The following is a 22,391-nucleotide window of genomic DNA, read 5'->3' on the forward strand; positions in this document are numbered from 1 at the left end:
ATGTGTGCGAGGCAGAGTGCATACCAGGCATGTGTGAATCACGTTTCAGTCTGCAGAAAGGGAATTCCCAGAGACCTATGTTATTGTTTTTAAGAAAACCACCATCATACATATGCAAAATAAATCAAAAATATTTTCCCCTTCCAATGCTAGCAGCCACTACAAAAAGTACCTGATCAGAGTACAGCTTAGACTACCTAAACCCAATATTGCATAATGTGCAACTTGTTGCAACAACTCCATTCCCAGACTCTCTCTGCGGATAATTCAGATCTTGTTTCCTTTCTGTGTCTTCCTGCAGATCCTGGCCTTATGCATCATCCAGTTGGAAAGAATAAGAGGCTGTCGCTCCTCCGTTTTCCTCTTCTTGTTCTGGGTCTTGTCTGTTGTTTGTTCTCTGGTGCCTCTGAGAGCAAAGATCCAGCTGGCCATAGACGAGGTAGGTAGAAAGACCCCGCCGTTTGCTCTTTCTAACTAAGGATGGGCGATTGATTCGGTCTCTTTGCTTCCCTATGTAATATTTTTACAAGTCAGAATCTAGTTCTAATACCAAACTTAGCACATGTAAAATTTATAATAGCAGTAAAATGGAGTCAATTCAAACAAACTTCAGTTAAATATGTACAATTTATAACAACATGACTTTTAATCCTAAGCTGGGGCAATATGAAGACACCAAAATATATGATTTCAATATACAAGCCAGTAGAGATAAAAAGAGCATCCTTAATTGGAAATGATCTACTTTGGATTTGTTTGTGTGTCCAGTTTGAACTCTGTGAACTAGCGGTGTCAAAACAAAGAGCTAGAATATCTAATCAGGTCTATTCTTACCAAAAGTCTAGACACAAGACTCCAGCAGCACAGTGTGCGATATACCCTGTGTCAGCAAAGAGTTTCTATTTCTTGCCTAAGTTTTAACCAAGGTAAGCTAAAGTTAACACAAAGTGTTGGAGGATGACACTGCCAATTCTGGTCAAGGCTGTGAGTGTTTAAGTGCTCCCTTTCTTCCTGTGTCTCCTGTCAGACATTGCAATCATTGTTGTATGGAGAGGTTAGCGCGCGCGTGCACGCACACACACACACACACACACACACACACGCACACACATAGCCGTGATGCAGTAGCATTTGCATTTCTATAAAAACGCACGCATCTATATTTCTGTTTTATCGTCCTCAGCGTGACATTCCCACACTGTTGGGGGGGGGGAAGTAATGATGGCCCTGGGATAAACGCTGGTGAGACATGGCAGCCCAGGGTCAGACCAGAGAAACGTCAGTGCTGTGTTTATGGGGCTGCACCGCTGTAAACACAGCCAGATGAAAATGTATGCATCCACACATAATACAAAGCCATTTGCAGCTTAGATGCAGACATTTTAATTTTGCACAACCACAGACGTGAACATAGTGGACGTATACCGACACCTCCTATACTCTTAGCCTCCAAGTTCTAGGTTTGACAGGCCTCTTTTACAGCTATAGTAACAACAACAGCTGCTTAAGGTCTGAATTTAAAACACTAAAATGAACATTTCAGTCTTTAAAGACTGTGATTAAATATAATACTGCAGATGCCTAGAAGATTATGCACATTTTAATGTCAGCAGTCTAAAAGAACCTTGGAAAAAGTATTTACTCGCTTCAGTCTTTTTACAAATTACAGATACTAATAAAAGTTTATAATTAGGGATTTAAGTGATATATCAACAAAAGTTGCATGTAATTTGTAAGGTGGAAGGAAGCATATGCGTGGCTTTCAATTTTTCTGTGGAATGCATACATTATTTCAAAGTAAAAAAAAAACATCAACACCACAGTTGTATAATAATATTTGATTGAATATTATATTATCGATCAAATTGAAACTGTTTTTATCTGTATTCTGCCAAATACCATCAACATAAAAACAGTGATGTAATTTGGGTTCAATGTTATTTATTCTTAAAAAGTGAATGCAGGCACTACTATTAATATTTTAACATTTTGTTAATGCCAGAACGTATTTTACCAATACGCTTTGGCACGGCCAGCCCCTTAAGGACATTTATGTCCTAAAATGAAATGGGTTTGACACCCCTGACATAATGGACCAGATAGCTAATACCAACATTGCTACAAAGTAAAAGTGGGGTTCTGTGGGTGGATGGTAAGCAGTCAGTATCTTACCAGCAGAGGACAGCCTCGGTGAGTAGAATCAGAACAAAATCACTAAGCTCAGTGTTGATCTATGTTTTCTATTATAATCTTGGTTTAACAATTTTTTTTTTTTTACTATAAGCCTATCAGACTTTAATTAAAACTTAAATGAAATTAAAAATTATAGTTTAAGCAAACTTGGGTGAATTTTGAAATTAAAGACAGGGTATTTTCACTACAATTGCACTACAGTATGATAGTTCAAGGCATGATTTAGCTTTTCTTCTTTGACTTTGAACCGTTATCACGTATCTCAAACTGCATCAGTTTAATATAAAATCAAGCTATAAATTTTCACCTAAAAGCAGTTTTTAACTTCTTTACATATAGATATTTATTGCTATTTCCAAATGGATTCTGATGCAAAGAAGAAAACTTTGAAGCACAGCTAGGCAGCTTTCTGACCTGTCAACATCTAAGCTTACATAATACCATATTTTTAACATTTACCACTAAAGCCCCTAATTCTTGTTATGACATTGATGCCTCTAGTTTACAGGGTTCATGTTTGTGGACCTTGGCCATTCTTAGCCACCTGACCTACATTTTTCCCACTCGCTGTCTGACCGAATCTGCTGTTTGTCACTGTGTGGCCAGATCCATTTGGCCCCTTTTATATCTGCTTTCTGGGCATGGCACCATGCTTCTCAGCGAAAAAAAGAGTTTTACTGTTTGCAAGGGCTGCCACTTTGACACACACACACACACACACAAATGCTGGTACTGCTGCTCAACAGGCCGGCTGTGGCAACAGCGTTTACCCAGCGGTAAACAATGCATGCTGCCAGAAGCCACAAATTCTGTATGTCAAGAATAACATACACATCCTGCTTTTTACAAAAGCCTCTGAGCGGTTAATATTAAAGCTGCTCCCATGATTGGGAGTGAGGGTGCTGGTTTGCAAAACCACAATTTCCCTATTTACAGATACGGGCCCTTTGCGTGACTGAGAGGCAGCTCCAGCTTTTGCTTCATTTATATAAAGTACACCAATAAAACTGTTGGGTTTTCACCCCGATGTTGCTTACAAGTCCAAATTAATCTTTATTGAGTCTGTGATCTTGGTATATAAACCTTCCACTGCTGTACGATGTGGAAGGCGAGCCAAAGCCATATGAGGAATTTGGTTGGGTTTTTTTTTTTCAAAATGGGACAAAAAATGGGACGTGTGATGAATTACCCCATATTCTATAGGATGTTCTCAATTTTCTTAAAGCTGAAAGTTGGAAAAAAAACAGTCATCTAAGCACCATCTGACTGTATTAAAAATACATTTTGTTTACGTTTGCAGTCATTAGCATAGGAAGTAAAGCAACGACGGTGGCTGAACAATATATTGCAGCTCAAGTTCACTTTAACTTTACTCAAGCAGTAATGAGCCACTACTATAAAACTCATGGGCTTTCTTCTGATATAATTATTCCCTTCAGTCCTGTTTCAGTCATTTAGCCAGATAATTACATCAATGAAGCTTTTCAGTATTTTATTATGTGTTTGTTTGTGTTGGCAAAAGTGTTGCATAAAAATAGGTGACAACAAGCCACCAAGAACAACAGTTTTTTTGGGGGGGAAAAGCCAAGAATTGTCATTTTTTTGGTTTGTTTTTCAGAAATACGTTAATCCAGTTTAGATTTGATAAGTCTAAGTATTTTTCGCTTTGGAAAGAAGATGATTAATTGCAGCCCAGATTCCTCACAAAGCTGTAAAGTACATAAATTGCTTGTGAAGTTGCAGTGTTGTCACACGTCAACCTTCATTCAGTGCAGTAGTTTTCAAATCAGCTTTGGAAAAGTCTACTTCAGATTTTGAACAAGAAGCTGGCCAGCTGCTGTTTTCTCACGGTGGTGACGACCCAGCCTTACTATAGCTCAAAGAAACGGGTGGCTCTGCTCTACAGGCTCTTCTGATGCCTGGTGTCTAACCAATCCACAAATTCTCCGCTGACCTCTGACATCAACAAGGCACTTTGGCCCACACAACTGCTGATCACTGGATATTTTCTCTTCTTTCAGTCTGTTTGAAAACCCAAAAGGTGGTTTGCAGTCCTGAAAATCCCAGTGAATCAGCAGTTTCTGGAACACCCAACCCAGCCCATCTGGCACCAATAACCATACCACATTCAAAGTCACTTAAATCTCCCTTTTCCCTCATTCCGGTCCTCTGTTTGGACTTAACCAAGTCAACTTCACCATGTTCAGATGCTTAATTGGATTCAGTTGCTGCCATGCGGCCGATTCCTTAGTTGTGCCAGCAAGTAACTAAAGTGGCCAGTGAGTACATGTGGACACCTTGGTGTCTTAGATTTTATTAAATAAAGTCAAATATACATTTGCCACAATTTTCATTTCTGCAAGACTCCTTCCTTGAGTGGCACCAGATTAACTCAGCTAAATTTAAGAGTGACTAAACGCGTCATTCCCACAACTTAAAAACATCTTCACCTCCTTTAATCTGCGTTTTATTTTTCAGGGCATTGCTTCTGATATTGTACGGTACCTCGCCTTCTTCTCCTACTTCTCCATCCAACTGGCCCAGCTCTTCCTGTGCTGTTTTGCGGATCAGCCTCCACAAGGAAAACCCGTCTTGGAAAAGGTAGGCCGAAATGAGTGTATCCCACTTCCGGTTATTACATCTATGATGACACAATACCCAGGAAGCAAAAACACCAAAGTGGCTATTTTGTGGGTTTTCTTTTTTTTTTTCTTTTTTTTTAACTTTTGTTGTCAAGACAGTTTTGCCTTTTGCAGGAAGTGATGTGGTCCGCCTCCCCCATCATTCCTCTTGCACTTAACAACTTCCTACAAGAGGAGTGTGAATGAGTGTATGTGTGTGTTTGACACAGAGCTCCTGCATACCTTTATAACAACTCATAGGCTTTGTGAAATAACATCGCGACCAGCTGTGTGGAGTTTGTGGCCACACAACAGGAAAGCCATTACTTTAACACAGATCTCGCTGTGCCATCAAGCCATGATAGGCTAAAGTTTTCAACTCTTGGCAGCTGACAGATGACCGAAAATGAGCTCCTTATGAATCAAAGTGGCATGTGATGTTATATTTCCCTGGTGACAGAGTGTCAGAAGAGCTAGAAAAGTCCCTAACCCACTCCTGGCTGGCGGTGAGGAGCTGTGGGGTGCAAGAGCCAATGTCTGGCGTGGTGAGGTGGACACACCCAGTGGTGTGTCCTCCTCATGTTTTTTCTCCTCCACCTCCTCTCTTTCCTGTGCTCTGGTTAGAGTTACTCACATGAAGACAGGAAGTCCGGAGATAAAAAAGTAAAAGTGTCATAACGAGGAGCGAAAAGACCCAGGACGGGAAAGGGGGCGGGAGGGAGGAGGAGATGCCATGAAGTCTGTGTCAGGAAAAACACAACGTTTCTTCACGAAGTGTGTGTGTGTGTGTGTGTGTGTGTGTGTGTGTGCGCGTGCGTGTGTGTGTGTGTGTGTGTGTGTGCGTGCGTGTGCGCACGTGTGCTTGTGTGCGTGCTGCGTGTGTTGGAAAGTTTGCGATGACATATTTCCGCTCCGTCTGCATTAGACCTCAAAACGTCATTTTTCCCCCTATTTATTCTGCTCTCTGGGAGTTCACGGCCTCCGCTCCACAGAGCAGACCACCTGAGTTTACCGGCTTGTTTACAGACATTGGCGTTCCCAAACACACCCCTCACATGCAACAGCATTCAACCGTCAGCCAGCTCTACCTCAGTGAGGCTGCGTGTGTTTCCCAAAAAATAAAAAACCTCTTGGTGGTGAGCGCTTTCTGCAAAACCAACTATCAAGTCTGGTCTTTAATCTGTTGCAGAACCCTTGTCCCGTGGAAGATGCCTCTTTCCTGTCAAAGATCCTCTTCTGGTGGTTCACTGGGTAAGATGGTTCTTTGAAAACCTCTCATTTTTTTTCCACGCATAATGACTCACTTACGAGCAGCAGTTTTTACTTGTTTACAATAATGTGTGTTTTGATGATGGACCTCGGTGTGTGAAGCGTCTGCCTTGCCACCTCCCTTCAGGCTTGTCGTCAAAGGGTATCGCACCCCGCTGGAGGCAAAAGATCTGTGGACCCTGAGGAAGGAAGACACGTCGAAAAACATCATCTCCGAGCTGCAGCAGGACTGGACAGATGAATGCGCCAAGATCCAAAAGTGAGAACTAGAAATTGACCGATAGTGATGATCGTAATGTGAGAGCAATTTCAATTCTCACCGACATAAGCTCCGCGTCTCGGATGACGAGAAATCTTTTGAAGTATAAGATTTACGTCCCTTTGCGACATTAAACATTATTATTCACGTTTTACGTTTTGTACTGTTTTTAATTACACATTTCTCTGTATCTCGTTAGGAGTTTTAATGGGAACAGCCCACACGAGAAAATAATCAATGATTAGAAAGATTTTATTAGAAGCAAAAAGTCTGGAAAGTGTCACAAGATGTTTTTGTCCACATTAACAGACGTATTTAGGTGAAGAAGCCAGGAGGCCCAAAGTCATTCTGGAGACGCACAAAAAGCGCAATTATCAAAGGAAAAACATTAAAAAAAACAATTTACTGGTTGCACATTGTAACCAGTAAGTGGTTTGGAAAAAAAATCCTGCTGTCAGGATTTTTTTTTTTTTAGTTGCTCAAGTCTAGTGTAGTGAGTAGTCAGTATCCTACCTGCACCGGAAAGTATGTAAAAAGCATGAATGTTTCCCAAAACTCTACACGAAATAGATGTTATGCTCGTCCTCACACTTGACATATAAAATCATAATAAAATGTATTAGAGTTTATTATTGCAATGTCAAAAAAGTGAAAGAAAATCTAGGTCTGTGAGTTGCGTTGTGTCTTTGAGAAACATCTGCTGTGAAAAACGAATCCTCTGTCAGATCCGACAGACTGAAACATGTCTGACCTGCTCTAAATCTGAACTGGTTCTACTTTGTCAGAGTTTATGAATGTGCTTAAACTTAAGCTACATTTAAACTTTAGCTACATTTAAAGTTTATGAATTTGGTTTGTTGCTTCTTTACAAAAAATAAACAAACAAACAAAACTTGCCAAGCATCAGAGGAACACATGCTATAAGTCTTGTGGGAGTTTGGTTTTTTTTGGCGGTAAGGCTCAAACTATTGTCATAGGTCCACATCCAAAGATTCAGTTCAGGTTTATAATCTTGTTTTATATCTCCGCTGCCACGCTTCCAGCTGAGTTAATGAGCAGACATGTGGCTGCGCCTAAGTGTAAATCAGGATCTCTCAAGGACAAACATTTGGATCTAAAAAAAAAAAAAAGAGAGAGAGAGAGAAAGYCACTTGAGGACAAAAGTACTACAGTGTCGTTACAAGAACCCTGAATCGTTTTTAAAGCTCGTTAACGTAATCCACGTCTTTGAAAAGCCGTCGTTAAGCGTAATTATTATTTGCAAACCATACTTTCCACAGCTGTTGATGAATTACTTGGTTAATCAGTGATGGCAGGAAAAACTAACGTTTTATTGCTGTCTGTTTCAAGCAGCCAACACCAACTTTGTGCATCTCTGACACTAATTTCTTGCCTGTAACTATTTTGTTTTTGGACTCTTTTTTTCCCTTTTTTCTCTCCCTCATGCAGGCAGCAGAAAGCCTTGGCGTCAGGCGCAGCTCTGGGCAGCCGGCTGCCAGACCAGGCTCAGCTCCTCAGGAAGCTGCAGAAGGAACAGAGCTCTGGCTTTTTCCTGCTGAGGACGTTGGCACGCAAGTTCGGCCCGTACTTCTTGACAGGCACCTTGTGCATCATATTTCACGATGCCTTCATGTTCGCCATCCCTCAGGTCTTGAGGTAAAAAAATGTCAAGAAATGACATTTTTTATTTGATATTACTCGGGGACCGATCTGTGGTGCGCCACATGCCTCAAAGCAGCTGCTGTTAATTTTAACGACAAGCTACAAAAACTGCTGGGAATAGTTTATCTGAAGCTTTTAGTTTTCTTCAGTACAGAACTATGAAATCCATGTCTTGAAAGTTGCTGTATTAATAAAGTTTTAATTACTGCTTTTTTTTACTAACGATGAGCAACAAATTCAACTGCAAGAATTAGCTTTGTGCATGCAACTCTGTAAATTATGTGGACAGAGTTACTGCCTTTAACTTTGTGAATATAATTTTGAGCTCTATGTGCTGAAAGCTGCAACAAAATATGTCCAAACTTTATTTCAAGCTTAAAAGAAAAAAGAAATCAACATATGTCCTCTTCACTGAGATTTCAGTTTAGATGAGATCCTTGGATGAAAGCTGATCATTCCGGTTCTGATATTTCAAACAAAAAGTCAGCAAATTAAAGTGCAGCCAAAGACGGTGTCTTCTTGAAAATGCAAGAAAAGTTCTACTGTACTCAACATCAGGCGCTAGGATCTTTTCTACACATTCGATCTTTTGTTTCCCATCACATCCACTTGACCCAAATTTCTTGCAAGTAAAGATCAATCTTAATTTTACAGCACACAGCTTTAGTTAAACCCAGAGTAGTAGTAGGACAATCAAACCGTTTACATTTGTGATTGTACATAGAAATCTATGGTCTTTATGGAGTTATGATGACTCCAACATGCAGGTCTGCACTTTACTTTGTGCAGCCATGTTTTGAACAGTTGGATTAGAGCTGTGTCTGTAGATATGTTAGCTAAAGTTAGCTAAAAATAACAATAAAACATGTGAGGATGATGTATTTTAAATCAGCTCTTGGGAGAGCAAATAAGGGTAACGCTGGTCACTTTGTAGAAAAAACAATGTAATAAAATATAGTCATTATTTTTTAATGCTAGTGTTTTTCCCCCACTGAAAAAAAAAAGTTGGTGCAGTAAAATATTATTTTATTTCAAGACTTTTTGTGCATAATTACCAAGGGGGTTTCCATGATTTACAACTTCATCGATAAAACAAAACCAGGAGCTGGCAGCGGTGAAAACAGGTCACGACTGACCCACCACCAGCTGCCTCGCCGCCCCACCAATCAGACTGGAATGTTGTTGTTCATGCTGCGCGCCGAATCAGTGGAAGTGATAATTACGGTCGTGGAGTTGTGAGTGAGAGGAACAGGCGAGACCACAGCCCTGAGTGCTCCAGTAAAGGAAGGACAAGGCTAGATGAATGGAGAAAGGGCTCTAAATGGCAGAAATGCTGTCGGACCACAATAAGTGAGCCGCAGGCCAAGTGTGAGTGCAGCCCGGCCGCAGCCCGAGCGCCATTGTGCAATGCGAGCCGCTTCTAGCCGGCCAGTCAGCCAGAAGCCACAGCGGTGCTCAGTATCAAACCGAAAAGAAAAAGATGTTGACACAATACAAGCCTGTTTCTGTCTGCTTAGCTTTGTGTTTTCAGGAAAAAAAAAAAAAAAAGAAGAGATATGTCTGTCACACCTCGCTTCTTAATGCTTTCAACTAAACAGTCAATTCGTGTTTTGCTTCTCCTTGTGCTCAGTCTCCTTCTGGGCTTCATGAGGGACGAAGACGCTCCTCTGTGGAAGGGCTACTTCTACGCCACCTTGATGTTCCTCCTCTCCTGCCTGCAGTCCCTTTTCAACCATCAGTACATGTACACCTGCTTCACGGTCGGCATGAGGGTGAAGACGGCAGTTATGGGCTTGGTTTACAGGAAGGTGAGTAACTCTGCATCATTTAGCCACTGCTTCTCGGCATAAACAGGAGATTTGTCTCGTTTCAGGCCGAGAACGGCAAGAGGTGTATGATTAAATGCTTTTACAAGGATGACTGATGTTGTGTAGTCTTTACAAAAGCATATAAAATGATACCGTTAACCTAAAGTGCTTGGCTAGAATGTCTCTTGCTGTCTATCCAGTCTCTGGTGATAAACAGCTCTGCCAGGAGGACCTGCACCGTGGGTGAGATAGTGAACCTGGTCTCGGCAGACACTCAGAAGCTCATGGACTTTGTGGTCTACTTCAACGCTGTCTGGCTGGCTCCTATCGAGATCGCTCTTTGTCTCTTCTTCCTCTGGCAGGTGTGTGTGGAAATGCGATGTTTTCTCAGTGGCTTCCATTCATACAATTTAGCTCAACAATGTCTTGACAGCTTTTCTCTTTTTTTCTTTTCTCCACCAGCATCTAGGCCCGTCTGCTTTGGCAGGAATCGCGACTGTCATTCTCATTTTCCCGCTCAATGGATTCATTGCAAAGAAAAGGAGCAAGCTCCAGGTAAAGCCAGGAATCCTTCCACAGTAGGTCAGACATCTGGCACATCGCATCACGAGGGAGGCGTGTGTGTGTGGGGGGGGTGCCACAGCTGGTTTAGATAGTGGCTGAAGCGCTGCGTGGGTGTTTGGCCTGAGTGCTACATTCTCTCTTGTCCTTTTGATGTCTGGCTCATATAATGTGCTTGAAAAACAATGACAGGAAAGGGTGGGCAGTAGCAAGACATAATTTTTCATTTTCCTGGAAAAACAACAGACGACTTCTGTAAATTTAGATGCCGGTTTAATCGAAAATTTGTCTTGAGCGCAGAGACCGCATTCCTGCCTCTTTGTTGTTCTCTCGTAATAAAAGAAAAATAACTAAAATGTTACAAGTAACAAATTCCTACTGAATTAGACAATTTCTGCTGCGTTCAGAGGAGACTACCGCCGCTGTTACGAGGGCAGACAAGCTTATGTGCGCAAAGGAATGCGCTCGTTTCGCTTTGGTGTGGTGTTTGTCAATTCGCTGCTTTGGCTTTACGACGGGTAATAAAAGAGTTTTATCATCTGGTCAACAGGAGATCCAAATGAAGTTCATGGACGGCCGCATCAGACTGATGAACGAGATCCTGAACGGAATAAAGATCCTGAAGTTTTACGCCTGGGAGAAGGCGTTCCTGGAGCAGGTTCTGGGCTACAGGGAGAAAGAGCTCAAGGCCCTGAAAAAATCCCAGATTCTTTATTCCATCTCCATCGCCTCGTTCAACTCGTCCTCTTTCTTGGTGAGAAAATTAAAAGGAAAGACCTGCTAATTCAGGCGTTAACGCGATGACGCCCGCAGGCTCGGTCAGCTCCACATCGATTGCACAAAGATTGCAACAGAACCGAGTCTGAGATTAAGCAGATTGTTCACAAACTCCTGGACAAATTGAAAATTACATCTTTTGTATGCTTTAACTCATATATTCTTAAGGGTAAACTATTGCTGAATGAGATTCAGTGCTGTGTAAAAGTCACGAGTCGTCATTCATCTTACTTGCTTCTTACTAGCGAGAGCTTCTTGTAATGAATGTGATCAACAGTTCTTTGTAAATGTCTTTTTAACATTTGCCTTTAACTTTTTTTTATTATTATTATTTTAGTGTTGCACCTAACATTCCAATAAAACAACAAAATTTTTGTCAAGAAACTTGAAGCATGAAAAAAACTCCTGGATGGAAATGATAGCTTGGTGAAGAACTAATCGAATCAGATTTACTTTGCACTTAATATGCCACAAAACCCCATATTTTCACTGCGCTAGTGAACAGTACACAAGCATCACAGTTATAAAATTCTGAAATAGTATTTTGACGCCAACAAAGGGATCCCCAGCGTAGTATTAGTTATAACCGTGGCATGCAGAAGACGATTCACTGAAGAACAATTTGCTTGGTTTGCAAAACACAACTGTATATTCAGTCTTTATGCTGATGACACAGTTCTTTATTTTTGCAAACTACTTGTTCCACTACTTATTTTAAACATCTTTAAGACAAAAAGGACATTATTTAATACGTCTGGAAATCTTGATAATGAAGGTGTACTGTACTGCGACCGGAAAATGTTCCACTTCTTAAAGATATCACATTTAAATACTATTAATCTGTCATTAGTCCATCTTCCAGATCATATTAAATGAACACTGTACAACATGTAGTCATAGTTATGGACAAGGTCTGGTTAAAATAAACGAATGAAGAAGTCAAAGTCCAAAGAGTCTCAGAAAACAAAAGAGAAATGCCACTGGAAACTATGAGGAAAAGTTGGATTCCAACAAGAAAAAGCACAAAGAAATTAGAGATAAACAAAATTATCCCTGGGCATCTCGGCTAAAACAACTTTGTTGACAGCTGAGCAATTTCAACAAATATAAGTAAAACGTATTAAATTACTTTTGAACCCCTGTTCTCAAAAATCACGAGGTAATTACTCTATAGCCCAAGATGAAAACACTCTGGCTCTCTGTGCGTTATGCTTAAATTAACCTCTTTTGGCTTTTGGTTGCGCTCGTCCTCCCAGGCGTCTGAGAGCAGGAAAGCCTGGGAAAGCAGCGCAGTCAACAGGGTAGTAAATTCAGAAAGAAGTGAAAGTTGACAAAAGCGCTGTCTGCGGTTTTAATCTCACCGTGGGACACAGTATGTTGACAATAAGATGAAATTACATCGAGCCTCGGCTTATCCTCAAAGACGTCTGAAAGGCCATAATTCACGCAGTTTTAAACATTTCAAAGATGTGTAGATAACAGTCTCTCCTGTTCTCTTTTCTAAGATCGCCTTTTCCATGTTTGGAGTCTACGTGATGCTGGACGACAGGAATGTCCTGGACGCACAGAAGGTCTTTGTCTCCATGGCGCTCATCAACATCTTGAAGACTCCGCTTAGCCAGCTCCCGTTTGCAATTAGCACAACTATGCAGGTGGGTGTAGCTTTTCTTCGGTACTCACGATTGCTCCGAGTCATCTGGGCATTTCTCTCATATTTCTGACATTTTGATATTTCAGGCTCTAGTTTCACTGAGGCGCCTGGGAAAGTACCTGTGCTCAGAGGAACTGAGGGTGGACAATGTCTCAAAGGCTCCACTGAGTCCTGGTAAGAACTGCTACTACTAAACCCAACCAACCAATAAATCGTCCGATGAGGCCTAATGCAATGAATTCCCACAAAGTGCTCCCATTCTGCCTGCAACGCCATAATCAATAAATAAAAAAAAAACAACCCACACGGATCTTGTTGTTTATAACTGTGGAGCACCACAGCCTTGTATGGATCATATGCACTGTCACTTCCTGGGTCCCCGGCTGACTGGAAGATGGGGTAATTATAGGATATTCCCCGTTTAGTGGTTAAACTTAAATCACAGCGTAAATTCAGACACATGATTCATCGAGGAATAAAAAGAACGACTACTGTAGTTCACTGTCTAAGATCTGTCAACACTTCCTGAGACGGCTTGTGAAAAGACAACGGCTCCCTGTAATTTGCCTGATTAAGAAAATTCACTTGTAATTACGCCCAGGCAAGCACTCTGATGAGAAACTTCAAGGGGGGAAACTGCTTTTTTTGGAACATTTGTTGCGTAGTTTAAAAGAACACGTCCCTTTTATTGCAGGGTTTTTTTTTTTTTTTTTTTGGTATTTTTAGTTGATTCTTCTTTCCTTGTTTAGATGGTGAAGATGTGATGATAGAGAGTGGCACTTTCAGCTGGACTCCAGAAGGTCCTCCTTGCCTCAAACGGTATGAATCAAAGGATGAAAATAAAATCCTTGTGGTAAAATCATTGGAGTCTCACAGAGAAATTCCCCTTTTTTTATTGGCAGAATAAATGTTCGTGTGCCACGAGGCTCCCTTGTTGCTGTGGTTGGACATGTGGGCAGTGGAAAGTCCTCTTTGTTGTCTGCCATGCTCGGCGAAACAGAGAAAAGAAGCGGCCAAGTCACTGTCAAGGTACACGGCTAATGTTCCATGGCAGGGAAATCTATTCATAGCCATCTGGTTTTCACAAATATTGACAGTTTCTGCATTTGTTCATGCAGGGCAGCGTAGCATACGTGCCTCAGCAGGCCTGGATCCAGAACGCCACTGTCCAAGACAACATATTATTTGGCCGCGACAAGCTGAAAACATGGTACCAGCGTGTGCTGGAGGCCTGTGCCCTGCTGCCCGACCTGGACATCTTACCCGCTGGAGACGCTACGGAAATTGGAGAAAAGGTACACGATACCTACGAAATATTTTTTCATAGGCAAAATAACTTAATCTTTGACACTAGTATAGTCTCAAATATTTGTAAAACATCTGATCTCTTCTGTAACTCTCTCAACTTTTCTTATTTCTCACCTAAGCTAGATTAATGCTTTTATTTATTTTTGTCAACCAGGAAGTTTTGTGGTCTCTCCATTTACCCAATGGGACTTTTTCCAACATCCGTTCTTATGTCAAACTCAAGAGTTTTAAAAGTACAATGGGTACAGGGTGTTGAGCTTGAAGCACTCGCCATCACTTCTGGGGCTCATAATTATAACTTACACTTACTTCACCAGAAAAAGTCACATGCTGACAGCAGCTGGAAAGTCCTTTGCAAGACAGATTACTTAGGCAAGAAATATTGTGGCGCCTTCATATTCCAACATGTTATTATACATGCTGTTGAATTTAAAAAAAATCTTCATTGATGTTTTTTTTAAAAATTATTATTATTTCTACTGCAGGGACTTAACCTGTCGGGGGGGCAAAAGCAGAGGGTGAGTCTGGCCAGAGCCGTCTACAGAAAGGCCGACGTATACCTGCTGGACGATCCACTTTCTGCTGTTGACGCTCATGTGGGTCAACACATTTTTGACAGAGTCATCGGGCCAAAAGGAGTCCTTAGAGACAAGGTAACTCCAGACAATAAAAAAAAAAAAGTCTACAAACAGCCAAGCACAGTTTTACACCTAAACCAACAATTTCATGCCATTGTTGCCACAAACTGGAAACCACCACTTTGCTGAGTCTTTTGTTTTTTAGGTTGAGAATAGCGCTGGATTGTGCTCACATATTTTTTTTTTCTCTTGCTGTTGTGGTGTACTTAACAGACCCGCATACTTGTGACCCATGGTATGAGCTTCCTGCCGCAGGCTGACCTCATCCTCGTTCTGGCGGACGGCAAAATCACAGAAAGCGGCTCTTACCAGGAGCTGCTCGGCCGCCACGGCGCTTTTGCAGACTTCATTCACACTTTTGCGATCACAGAACGGAAAGAGAGCGTCATACAGAGAGGTGCGGGTGCATTTTGTTGATAGATTAATTATTCATTGGGGTTTTTTTTTCTCCAATAATCAAGATAATCATAAGCATTCTTTAAACACAAGTCCTTTTTTCGCAGCTGGCTCCAGGAGATCCAACGCTCGACTCAGCATGGTTGACTTCATGCCTTTTTCTAGAGACTTGTCACAAGAGCAGCTAATCGGGTATGCAAAAAGAAAACAGGAGTGAACTGAAATCCTAGGAATTTTTTTTTTACTGAAACTGACCTCTGACCTGTCTGTGTCATTCAGGGGAGACACCACTAATACCAACTTGCAAAATATGGAGCCTGTGTCTGAAACTGACCAGGATCAGATACCAGAGGACTTGGGGAGGCTGACTGAGGTGGACAAAGCTCGCACTGGACGAGTAAGTCTAAAAACACCCCGGTTGGTCAACGTCTTGGCATAAGATGAGTGTGACTGGGCCTGACTCATTTGTCTTTTCTTATCTTTTTGTGTTGCAGGTGAGGTTGGAGTTGTACAAGAAGTACTTCAAGACCATCGGGTTGGCCATCATTATTCTCATCGTCTTCCTTTACGCCTTCCAGCAGGGCGCCTCTCTGGCCTACAACTACTGGCTTAGCATGTGGGCCGATGATCCAGTTGTTAACGGCACACAGATTGATACAGATCTCAAACTGTCTGTATTTGGGGCTCTGGGATTTGTGCAAGGTCAGTAAGTTGGTTTGGTGATCCAACACTAATTCTACGTCAACTGGCTGTTGACAACTTAACAATATTAATCATATTCTTCTCTCTCAGGAATCGCTATCTTTGGTACCACTGTTGCCATCTCCATCTGCGGCATCATTGCCTCCAGGCAGCTGCACATGGACCTGCTGGTCAACGTTCTCCGCTCTCCGATGTCGTTTTTCGAGAGCACGCCCAGCGGCAACCTCCTGAACCGCTTTGCCAAAGAGATCGATGCCATTGACTGCATGGTCCCCGAAGGCTTGAAAATGATGCTGAGCTACGTCTTTAAACTCCTGGAAGTCTGCATCATTGTGCTGATGGCGACGCCCTTTGCAGCCGTGATCATCCTGCCGCTTGCTTTCCTTTACGCCTTCGTCCAGGTACGTGCGGCAATGATTCCCACATATAACGTCTTTAGAAGCAAAATCTGAATTTCTTTGCTGTATGTTATTGGAATGCTCTGGGGTCCAAAATAAACTCTGCTGACATAAATTTAACTCGTGTTCATTTTGAATTATGGGAAAGCCCTTCGTGCTCCTTTTTTTTTTTTTTTTTTTTTGTCGAGCCTGTGAAAGCTGGTGTTTTACTTTTCCACTGTGGGTCCACAGAGCTTCTATGTCGCCACATCCTGTCAGCTGCGCCGGCTGGAGGCCGTGAGCCGCTCGCCCATCTACACCCACTTCAACGAGACTGTGCAGGGCGCCAGCGTGATCCGAGCCTTCGGAGAGCAGCCCAGGTTCATTCTGCAGGCTAATGACAGGGTCGACTTCAATCAGACCTCCTACTTTCCTCGCTTTGTCGCCACTCGGTGAGCAGATTTGTGTCTTTGGTCGAAGGCTTGTCAGAGTTTGATTCCTGCCCAGAGGAATTATGGTTTTAAGCATAGTTAATAAAATGTTAATGGAAATACCAAAAGTGTTTAGTTTCATGTTGCCTCCCATAGCTTTGGCGGGTCGCAACACTTTTCTGACCAGTGCTAAATCATTATTACATTCTTAGGTGGTTGGCGGTCAATCTGGAGTTTGTGGGTAACGTCGTGGTCCTTGCTGCTGCCATTCTTTCTGTGATGGGGAGAAGCACTCTGAGTCCAGGGATCGTCGGTTTGGCCGTGTCACATTCTCTCCAGGTAGGACATTATATCCTCGAACACAGAGAAGAGGGCTCGAAAGGGTTTTTCCTCGTTATCCTTAAAAGTGGTGTTGATTCGGTTTTTCTTCAGGCTTTTGGAAGATCTTGCATGGGTAACGACAGGCAGTAGAAAGAAAATGAGCGAAACGGCAACAAAATCCTGAAGAAAACTTTCAAAGATATCCAAAAACCTGAAGAAATATGAAGCCAGACCACCCACCAAAGACTGCAAAACGTGTTGGCTCTTTGTAGGCAGCAGAGGTTACTTTATACTTTTGCACAGCGGCGAACATTCTATCCAAAATTCATAAAGAACATTAGAACCTGGCAGCCCCTTTTTAATGTGCAACTATGTGCCAGTTAGCTTCGAAAACATGAAAAAGTCGCCAGTTTGCTTAGTCAGTAACTGGATACCGCAAGTGAAGTGAACCGCACCTCACTGTGTGTTGCAGGTGACGGGAATCCTCAGCTGGATCGTTCGGTCCTGGACGGACGTGGAAAACAACATTGTTTCTGTGGAGCGAGTCAACGAGTATGCTGATACTCCCAAAGAGGTCAGCGCTCCGGTTACAAGCAAACGCTCAGCAGAACACCGCCGGGACCCGTCTTGATCCCGACTCACCCTTTGCTACTGTCTCTCACAGGCCAGCTGGAGTACAGAGGGCAGCTCTTTGCCTGTGGCTTGGCCCCAGAGCGGCACCATCGAGTTGCAGGACTACGGGCTGCAGTACAGGAAAGGCCTGGAGCTCGCTCTGAAAGACATTACGCTGCACATTAACCCAAAAGAGAAGGTGATTTATCGTCTGTTGTTTGCAATCGCCAGCGCTTTTTTAAAATGTTGGATTGCAAAAACGCGCCTGTATTTACTTTCAGAAATGTTTGTTTATTAGGTTGGAATTGTGGGCAGAACAGGAGCTGGGAAGTCCTCCCTCGCACTGGGAATCTTTAGGATCCTCGAGGCCGCAAAGGGAAAGATCTTCATTGATGGAGTGAATATTGCCGACATTGGACTCCATGACCTCAGATCTCGCATCACAATTATTCCTCAGGTGAAGTAGCACAGATGGAAACCAAGTTATGCGTTTTGTCGTGTAAACTGCCGTAGTCACACATCTTTCTTTAGGGATAGATAAACTGTTTACAATAATCTTTTCTTCTGTTCCTCTTCACAGGATCCCGTGCTTTTCTCAGGCTCCCTCAGGATGAACCTGGACCCCTTCGACACCTACACAGATGAAGAAATCTGGAGCTCTCTGGAGCTTGCTCACCTCAAGACATTTGTGTCTAATCTGCCTGATAAACTCAACTACGAATGCTCAGAAGGAGGCGAAAACCTCAGGTAAGCATCCTTATATCCGCATGATATTTTGCAACGGAGCTGCAGCACCAGACGTTGTTTTTGTTTTTTTTACACGAGTCCCATAGGAGCTACAATGAAGACAACTTGAGTATAATTGTGTGTCTCCACGTTTTCTGTGTAGCTTGGGTCAGCGCCAGCTCGTCTGCCTGGCCAGGGCCTTGCTGCGGAAAACCAAGATCCTGGTTTTGGACGAAGCAACGGCTGCTGTGGATCTGGAAACGGACACTCTCATTCAGTCGACAATCCGCACACAGTTTGAGCACTGCACTGTGCTGACCATCGCTCACCGCCTTAACACTATCATGGACTACACAAGGTACGCCGCCTCAGTGTTCAGAGTCTGTGAAAACCAATTTACATTAAGATGTGAATCGTTTCTCTCGAGTGCTGGTAAAACGACATCCGCAGAAAGATTAAACACACTGGATGCTTTCGATAGGAAACTTTAGCTATTAGATACACCTGTAAATATTTAAGCTACGGCTTCTACTTTAAAGGATTTGCAACAGTTATCAAAGTAATTTGAGAATGCAACGAGCATTTTATAAACAAATTATGGGGAAAAAAATATAGTTTTAGAGCGCAGGAAGTTGTTTTATTTTTATTTTAGCCGATTTTCTTTAATCTATGTCTATGTTTGATGTTCTGTCAAGTCTTAGTGAATTTTGTAAGTGTCTCTGTTATGCACAAACAAAGCCTTATTGCTGTCTACTGAAAGATTAATTAGAAATATTTCACATATAGTAATACATACTTGAATGAAATTCATTTAGAGAGCAGATCAGGAGACGTGATCTTGAGTCTGAAAACGTTTAACACCAGAGGGCGCTGTAGGGTAGTGAATCGTGTACTACAACATAGATGGGATGAATTTTCACTGCAGTCCTTATGTTAGAGTAATAACCTGAGGATATATGCGCCATATAAAAATAAATGTCAAAGTGAGACTAGGTTATGAGGGGAAAAATTAAAAGCTGACCTTTAAACTAAAACTTACCCATCTGTCCTACTGAGCTCAGTGTTGAGGTTATACTTATTAAATTCCCCAAGCTTGAAATTAATCAGAGAAATCAAAGGTCATTTAATGTACAAAGATCAGTGACGGGTGCACGGCCTTTAAATAAAGAAAATAAGAATCTAAAGACTAAAAGTGATATGAAACTTGCTGGTTTTGGCAATATCAAAACTCTAAGCCCAGAGTTTTCTCAGTGTGGTCGGTATGTTCTACTGGGCATCAACCCAAGCAACTGGGTTTGTTTAGAGCCTATGTTTCTTGGAATACCGTGGCATGAGAAACAAAGTACGCCAGGAGATCTGCGTTCAGGAACGGGCTCGCTAAGGCTTGGCTTCCTAACAAAAATACTGGCAGTCCTAGTTTATTTGTTTTTTTGGTGTTTATTGACTGAATGAACCATATATAAGAAAGCAAAAAATAGACTTTCTAAAAAAAAATTTACACATACAAAGATTTCTAGTGGTAGATGTTGAATTCAAGATTGTATGCATTGCCTGCTCAGAAGTTGACTTAACTGTGCAACATTATTTATTGGGTGTATAACTGTAGACATTCATAATCTAAATCTGCGTCTCTGTTTTTGCAGGGTGATTGTCATGGACAGAGGCCACATTTCTGAGATGGACTCTCCAGCCAACCTCATCTCACAGCGGGGACAGTTTTACCGAATGTGCCTGGAGGCCGGACTGGTTTAGGTCTCCTCGCACCAATGAACTGATTGCCTTGATGTACAGATGTGGGACCTTTTTTTTTTTTTTTTTTTTTTTTTTTTTGTGCGACCCTTAAGCAAACATTAAATCCTGCCCTTCCAAGCTTTGCAACATCTCCAAACTATTCCAGCAAGGGCATTGTCGATGAATCTCATGAGCAGCTGCTGACATAGTTCCTTTAATATTTGTTTTGTTTTTTCCATTTTAAAAACCCAAAGACACCTTGCTCAAATTCAGGAAAAGACTTTTGTTAACCTCAGAGGACAGACAATCAAACCAAAGCTCTGGAGGATTGTCGAGTCCTTAAAGCTACAAATGTACATAGGGAAGTGAAGGTTTAGAAGCCAAACGCTTGAAGAGTACCACAAATTTTTATGATTTTCATTCTCTTTAAGGATGGGAGATGTATTATTTGCATAGTTTTTGTGTTGTAAAGCACAAGACATTTATTGATGTTGTCTCAGGCGTAGACATTGATGTTTACTCATACTTTTTAGCCTTCTATACCAAAAAAAGAGGCACTTTTGTACTTGCAAACTGACAGAAGTCTATATTTTTGTCTTCTCTTAGAGATTGGGATGGGAAACATTCTGACATATTAACCTTTGCGAGGTTTATGCTTGCAAAGCCGAGGGTTACGGGGTTTTCGTAGGCTTCAGAAGTCAAAACTTGAGGCCGTTTTCGTTTTATATGTCAGGGAGACGGAGGAAAAAAAGACGGCGAAGTAAGCCAAGACATTAGCAGTGGTCCAACTATGTTGTGGCTGGTAGTTTATTTCTGTCAACGTAAACACATAAAAAAGGCAACAGACCTTGTTGGTCAGACTTAACCTGAAACCGGTAGTGAAAACCACCATGAATGAAGAGAATGCTTCTTTAAAACAATGGCGACACATCTCTACGGGATCGTCACTGCCTACGCCACACAAACTCAGGCCATAACATACGCAGAGAGCGACAAAAAAAACAGTATTTTTCTCAAGGTGCTGACATGACGGACTGTAAATAGTCCACACAAGTGTTGATTCAAGGAAAGAACCCTATGAACTTTGAAAAGAGAAGAAGCATTCACTGTTTTTGTCTTACTGGTTTAGACAATGTGTTGTAAGAGAAGCCCAACTGTTTATTTATGTTGTTCGTCGAAATGTGTTGGTTGTCCTTAAAATTCTGAGGAATATATTATATTTATACTTTTTATAAGAAGCTTGTTTATTTTCACTGACCTTTAATGTACTGTCGTGTTCTATATAATGCTGGATAATAAAGTTTATTTGAATATGTTGTTATGTCTGACTCAAAGTTTTTGTTAGGGTTTTTTTTTTTTTTTTTATCTGTTTGACCAACTTACAGAGCTTTGCAAAACTACACTGCTCAAAAAAATAAAGGGAACACTTAAACAACACAATATAACTCTAAGTAAATCAAACTTCTGTGAAATCAAACTGTCCACTTWGGAAGCAACACTGATTGACAATAAATTTCACCTGCTGTTGTGCAAATGGAATAGACAGCAGATGGAAATTATTGGCAATTATATTTAATTCATTCAGATCTAGGATGTGTTATTTGAGTGTTCCCTTTATTTTTTTGAGCAGTATATTTATTCTCATTTAGTTTTTCAAGGAGAATAAAAAAAAGCTTGTTATGTTTCAGCAGTAAACAGGGCAAAGCTTTAACAGCGAACCTTCATGTGTTTGTGACAAGAATATGGCTCTGAACAAAACCAGTGTTTAAAGGTTTAAGATTGTTCTGATGGATACTCAAGACTGACCTGCTTCACCCAACATGATGCTGCCACCAACATGTTTCACAATGGGGATAGTGAGTTCAGGGTGATGTACAGTCTTACTTTTTCACCAAACCTTTGGGCTCATCCTCCCTTCTTCTGTCTGCCTGCTGTGCTTATGTTTTTACATGTTTTTTCTTCTTTCTGGTAATTAGTTACTATATCTATATGCCACAGAAATAATAAAAAATGTGCACCTTAAGAGGCACAAAAGTAGATCTGGAAATCCAAAAGACCACAAAGTAGCAGAACTACTTTAAATACCAAAATGTTTCACATAAAATCACCAAAAAGGCTCAGAAAATAAAAAACAATAACTATGACCACATTAATTGTTCAAAAATTTCTAAAGTTTCACAAAAAAGTATAACACACAAAACTAAGACAAATGAGTATTGACAAAAAAATGCCATCAAAGACAGTTGAATCTCTCTTCAGAGGTCAGACAATGTGGCACACACACACACACACGCACACACACACACACACACACACACACACACACGCACACACACACACACACACAC

At 41.5% G+C, this 22,391-nt stretch overlaps 1 protein-coding gene across 1 annotated transcript in view; it reads left to right on the forward strand.

Moving 5' to 3' along the window:
- The window catches only part of abcc6a (ATP-binding cassette, sub-family C (CFTR/MRP), member 6a), a 31,537-nt gene extending 10,178 nt beyond the window's left edge, over positions 1–21,359 (forward strand). Inside the window, exons 4-31 of the mRNA XM_008409156.2 lie at positions 302–439; positions 4,672–4,794; positions 6,004–6,065; positions 6,211–6,342; positions 7,792–7,998; positions 9,635–9,812; positions 10,013–10,174; positions 10,275–10,367; positions 10,924–11,127; positions 12,656–12,802; positions 12,888–12,975; positions 13,551–13,620; positions 13,704–13,830; positions 13,920–14,096; positions 14,595–14,762; positions 14,961–15,144; positions 15,251–15,335; positions 15,423–15,540; positions 15,638–15,845; positions 15,936–16,246; positions 16,475–16,674; positions 16,866–16,992; positions 17,447–17,548; positions 17,639–17,785; positions 17,885–18,043; positions 18,167–18,333; positions 18,476–18,670; positions 19,956–21,359. Of these exons, the coding sequence (XP_008407378.1) occupies positions 302–439; positions 4,672–4,794; positions 6,004–6,065; positions 6,211–6,342; positions 7,792–7,998; positions 9,635–9,812; positions 10,013–10,174; positions 10,275–10,367; positions 10,924–11,127; positions 12,656–12,802; positions 12,888–12,975; positions 13,551–13,620; positions 13,704–13,830; positions 13,920–14,096; positions 14,595–14,762; positions 14,961–15,144; positions 15,251–15,335; positions 15,423–15,540; positions 15,638–15,845; positions 15,936–16,246; positions 16,475–16,674; positions 16,866–16,992; positions 17,447–17,548; positions 17,639–17,785; positions 17,885–18,043; positions 18,167–18,333; positions 18,476–18,670; positions 19,956–20,064 (4,188 nt within the window). The 3' untranslated portion in view covers positions 20,065–21,359. The remainder of the gene's footprint in view (positions 1–301; positions 440–4,671; positions 4,795–6,003; positions 6,066–6,210; positions 6,343–7,791; positions 7,999–9,634; positions 9,813–10,012; positions 10,175–10,274; positions 10,368–10,923; positions 11,128–12,655; positions 12,803–12,887; positions 12,976–13,550; positions 13,621–13,703; positions 13,831–13,919; positions 14,097–14,594; positions 14,763–14,960; positions 15,145–15,250; positions 15,336–15,422; positions 15,541–15,637; positions 15,846–15,935; positions 16,247–16,474; positions 16,675–16,865; positions 16,993–17,446; positions 17,549–17,638; positions 17,786–17,884; positions 18,044–18,166; positions 18,334–18,475; positions 18,671–19,955) is intronic.
- Positions 21,360–22,391: the final 1,032 nt, after the last annotated feature.

This window comes from Poecilia reticulata, linkage group LG1 (assembly GCF_000633615.1).
Source record: "Poecilia reticulata strain Guanapo linkage group LG1, Guppy_female_1.0+MT, whole genome shotgun sequence".
NCBI lineage: Eukaryota > Metazoa > Chordata > Actinopteri > Cyprinodontiformes > Poeciliidae > Poecilia > Poecilia reticulata.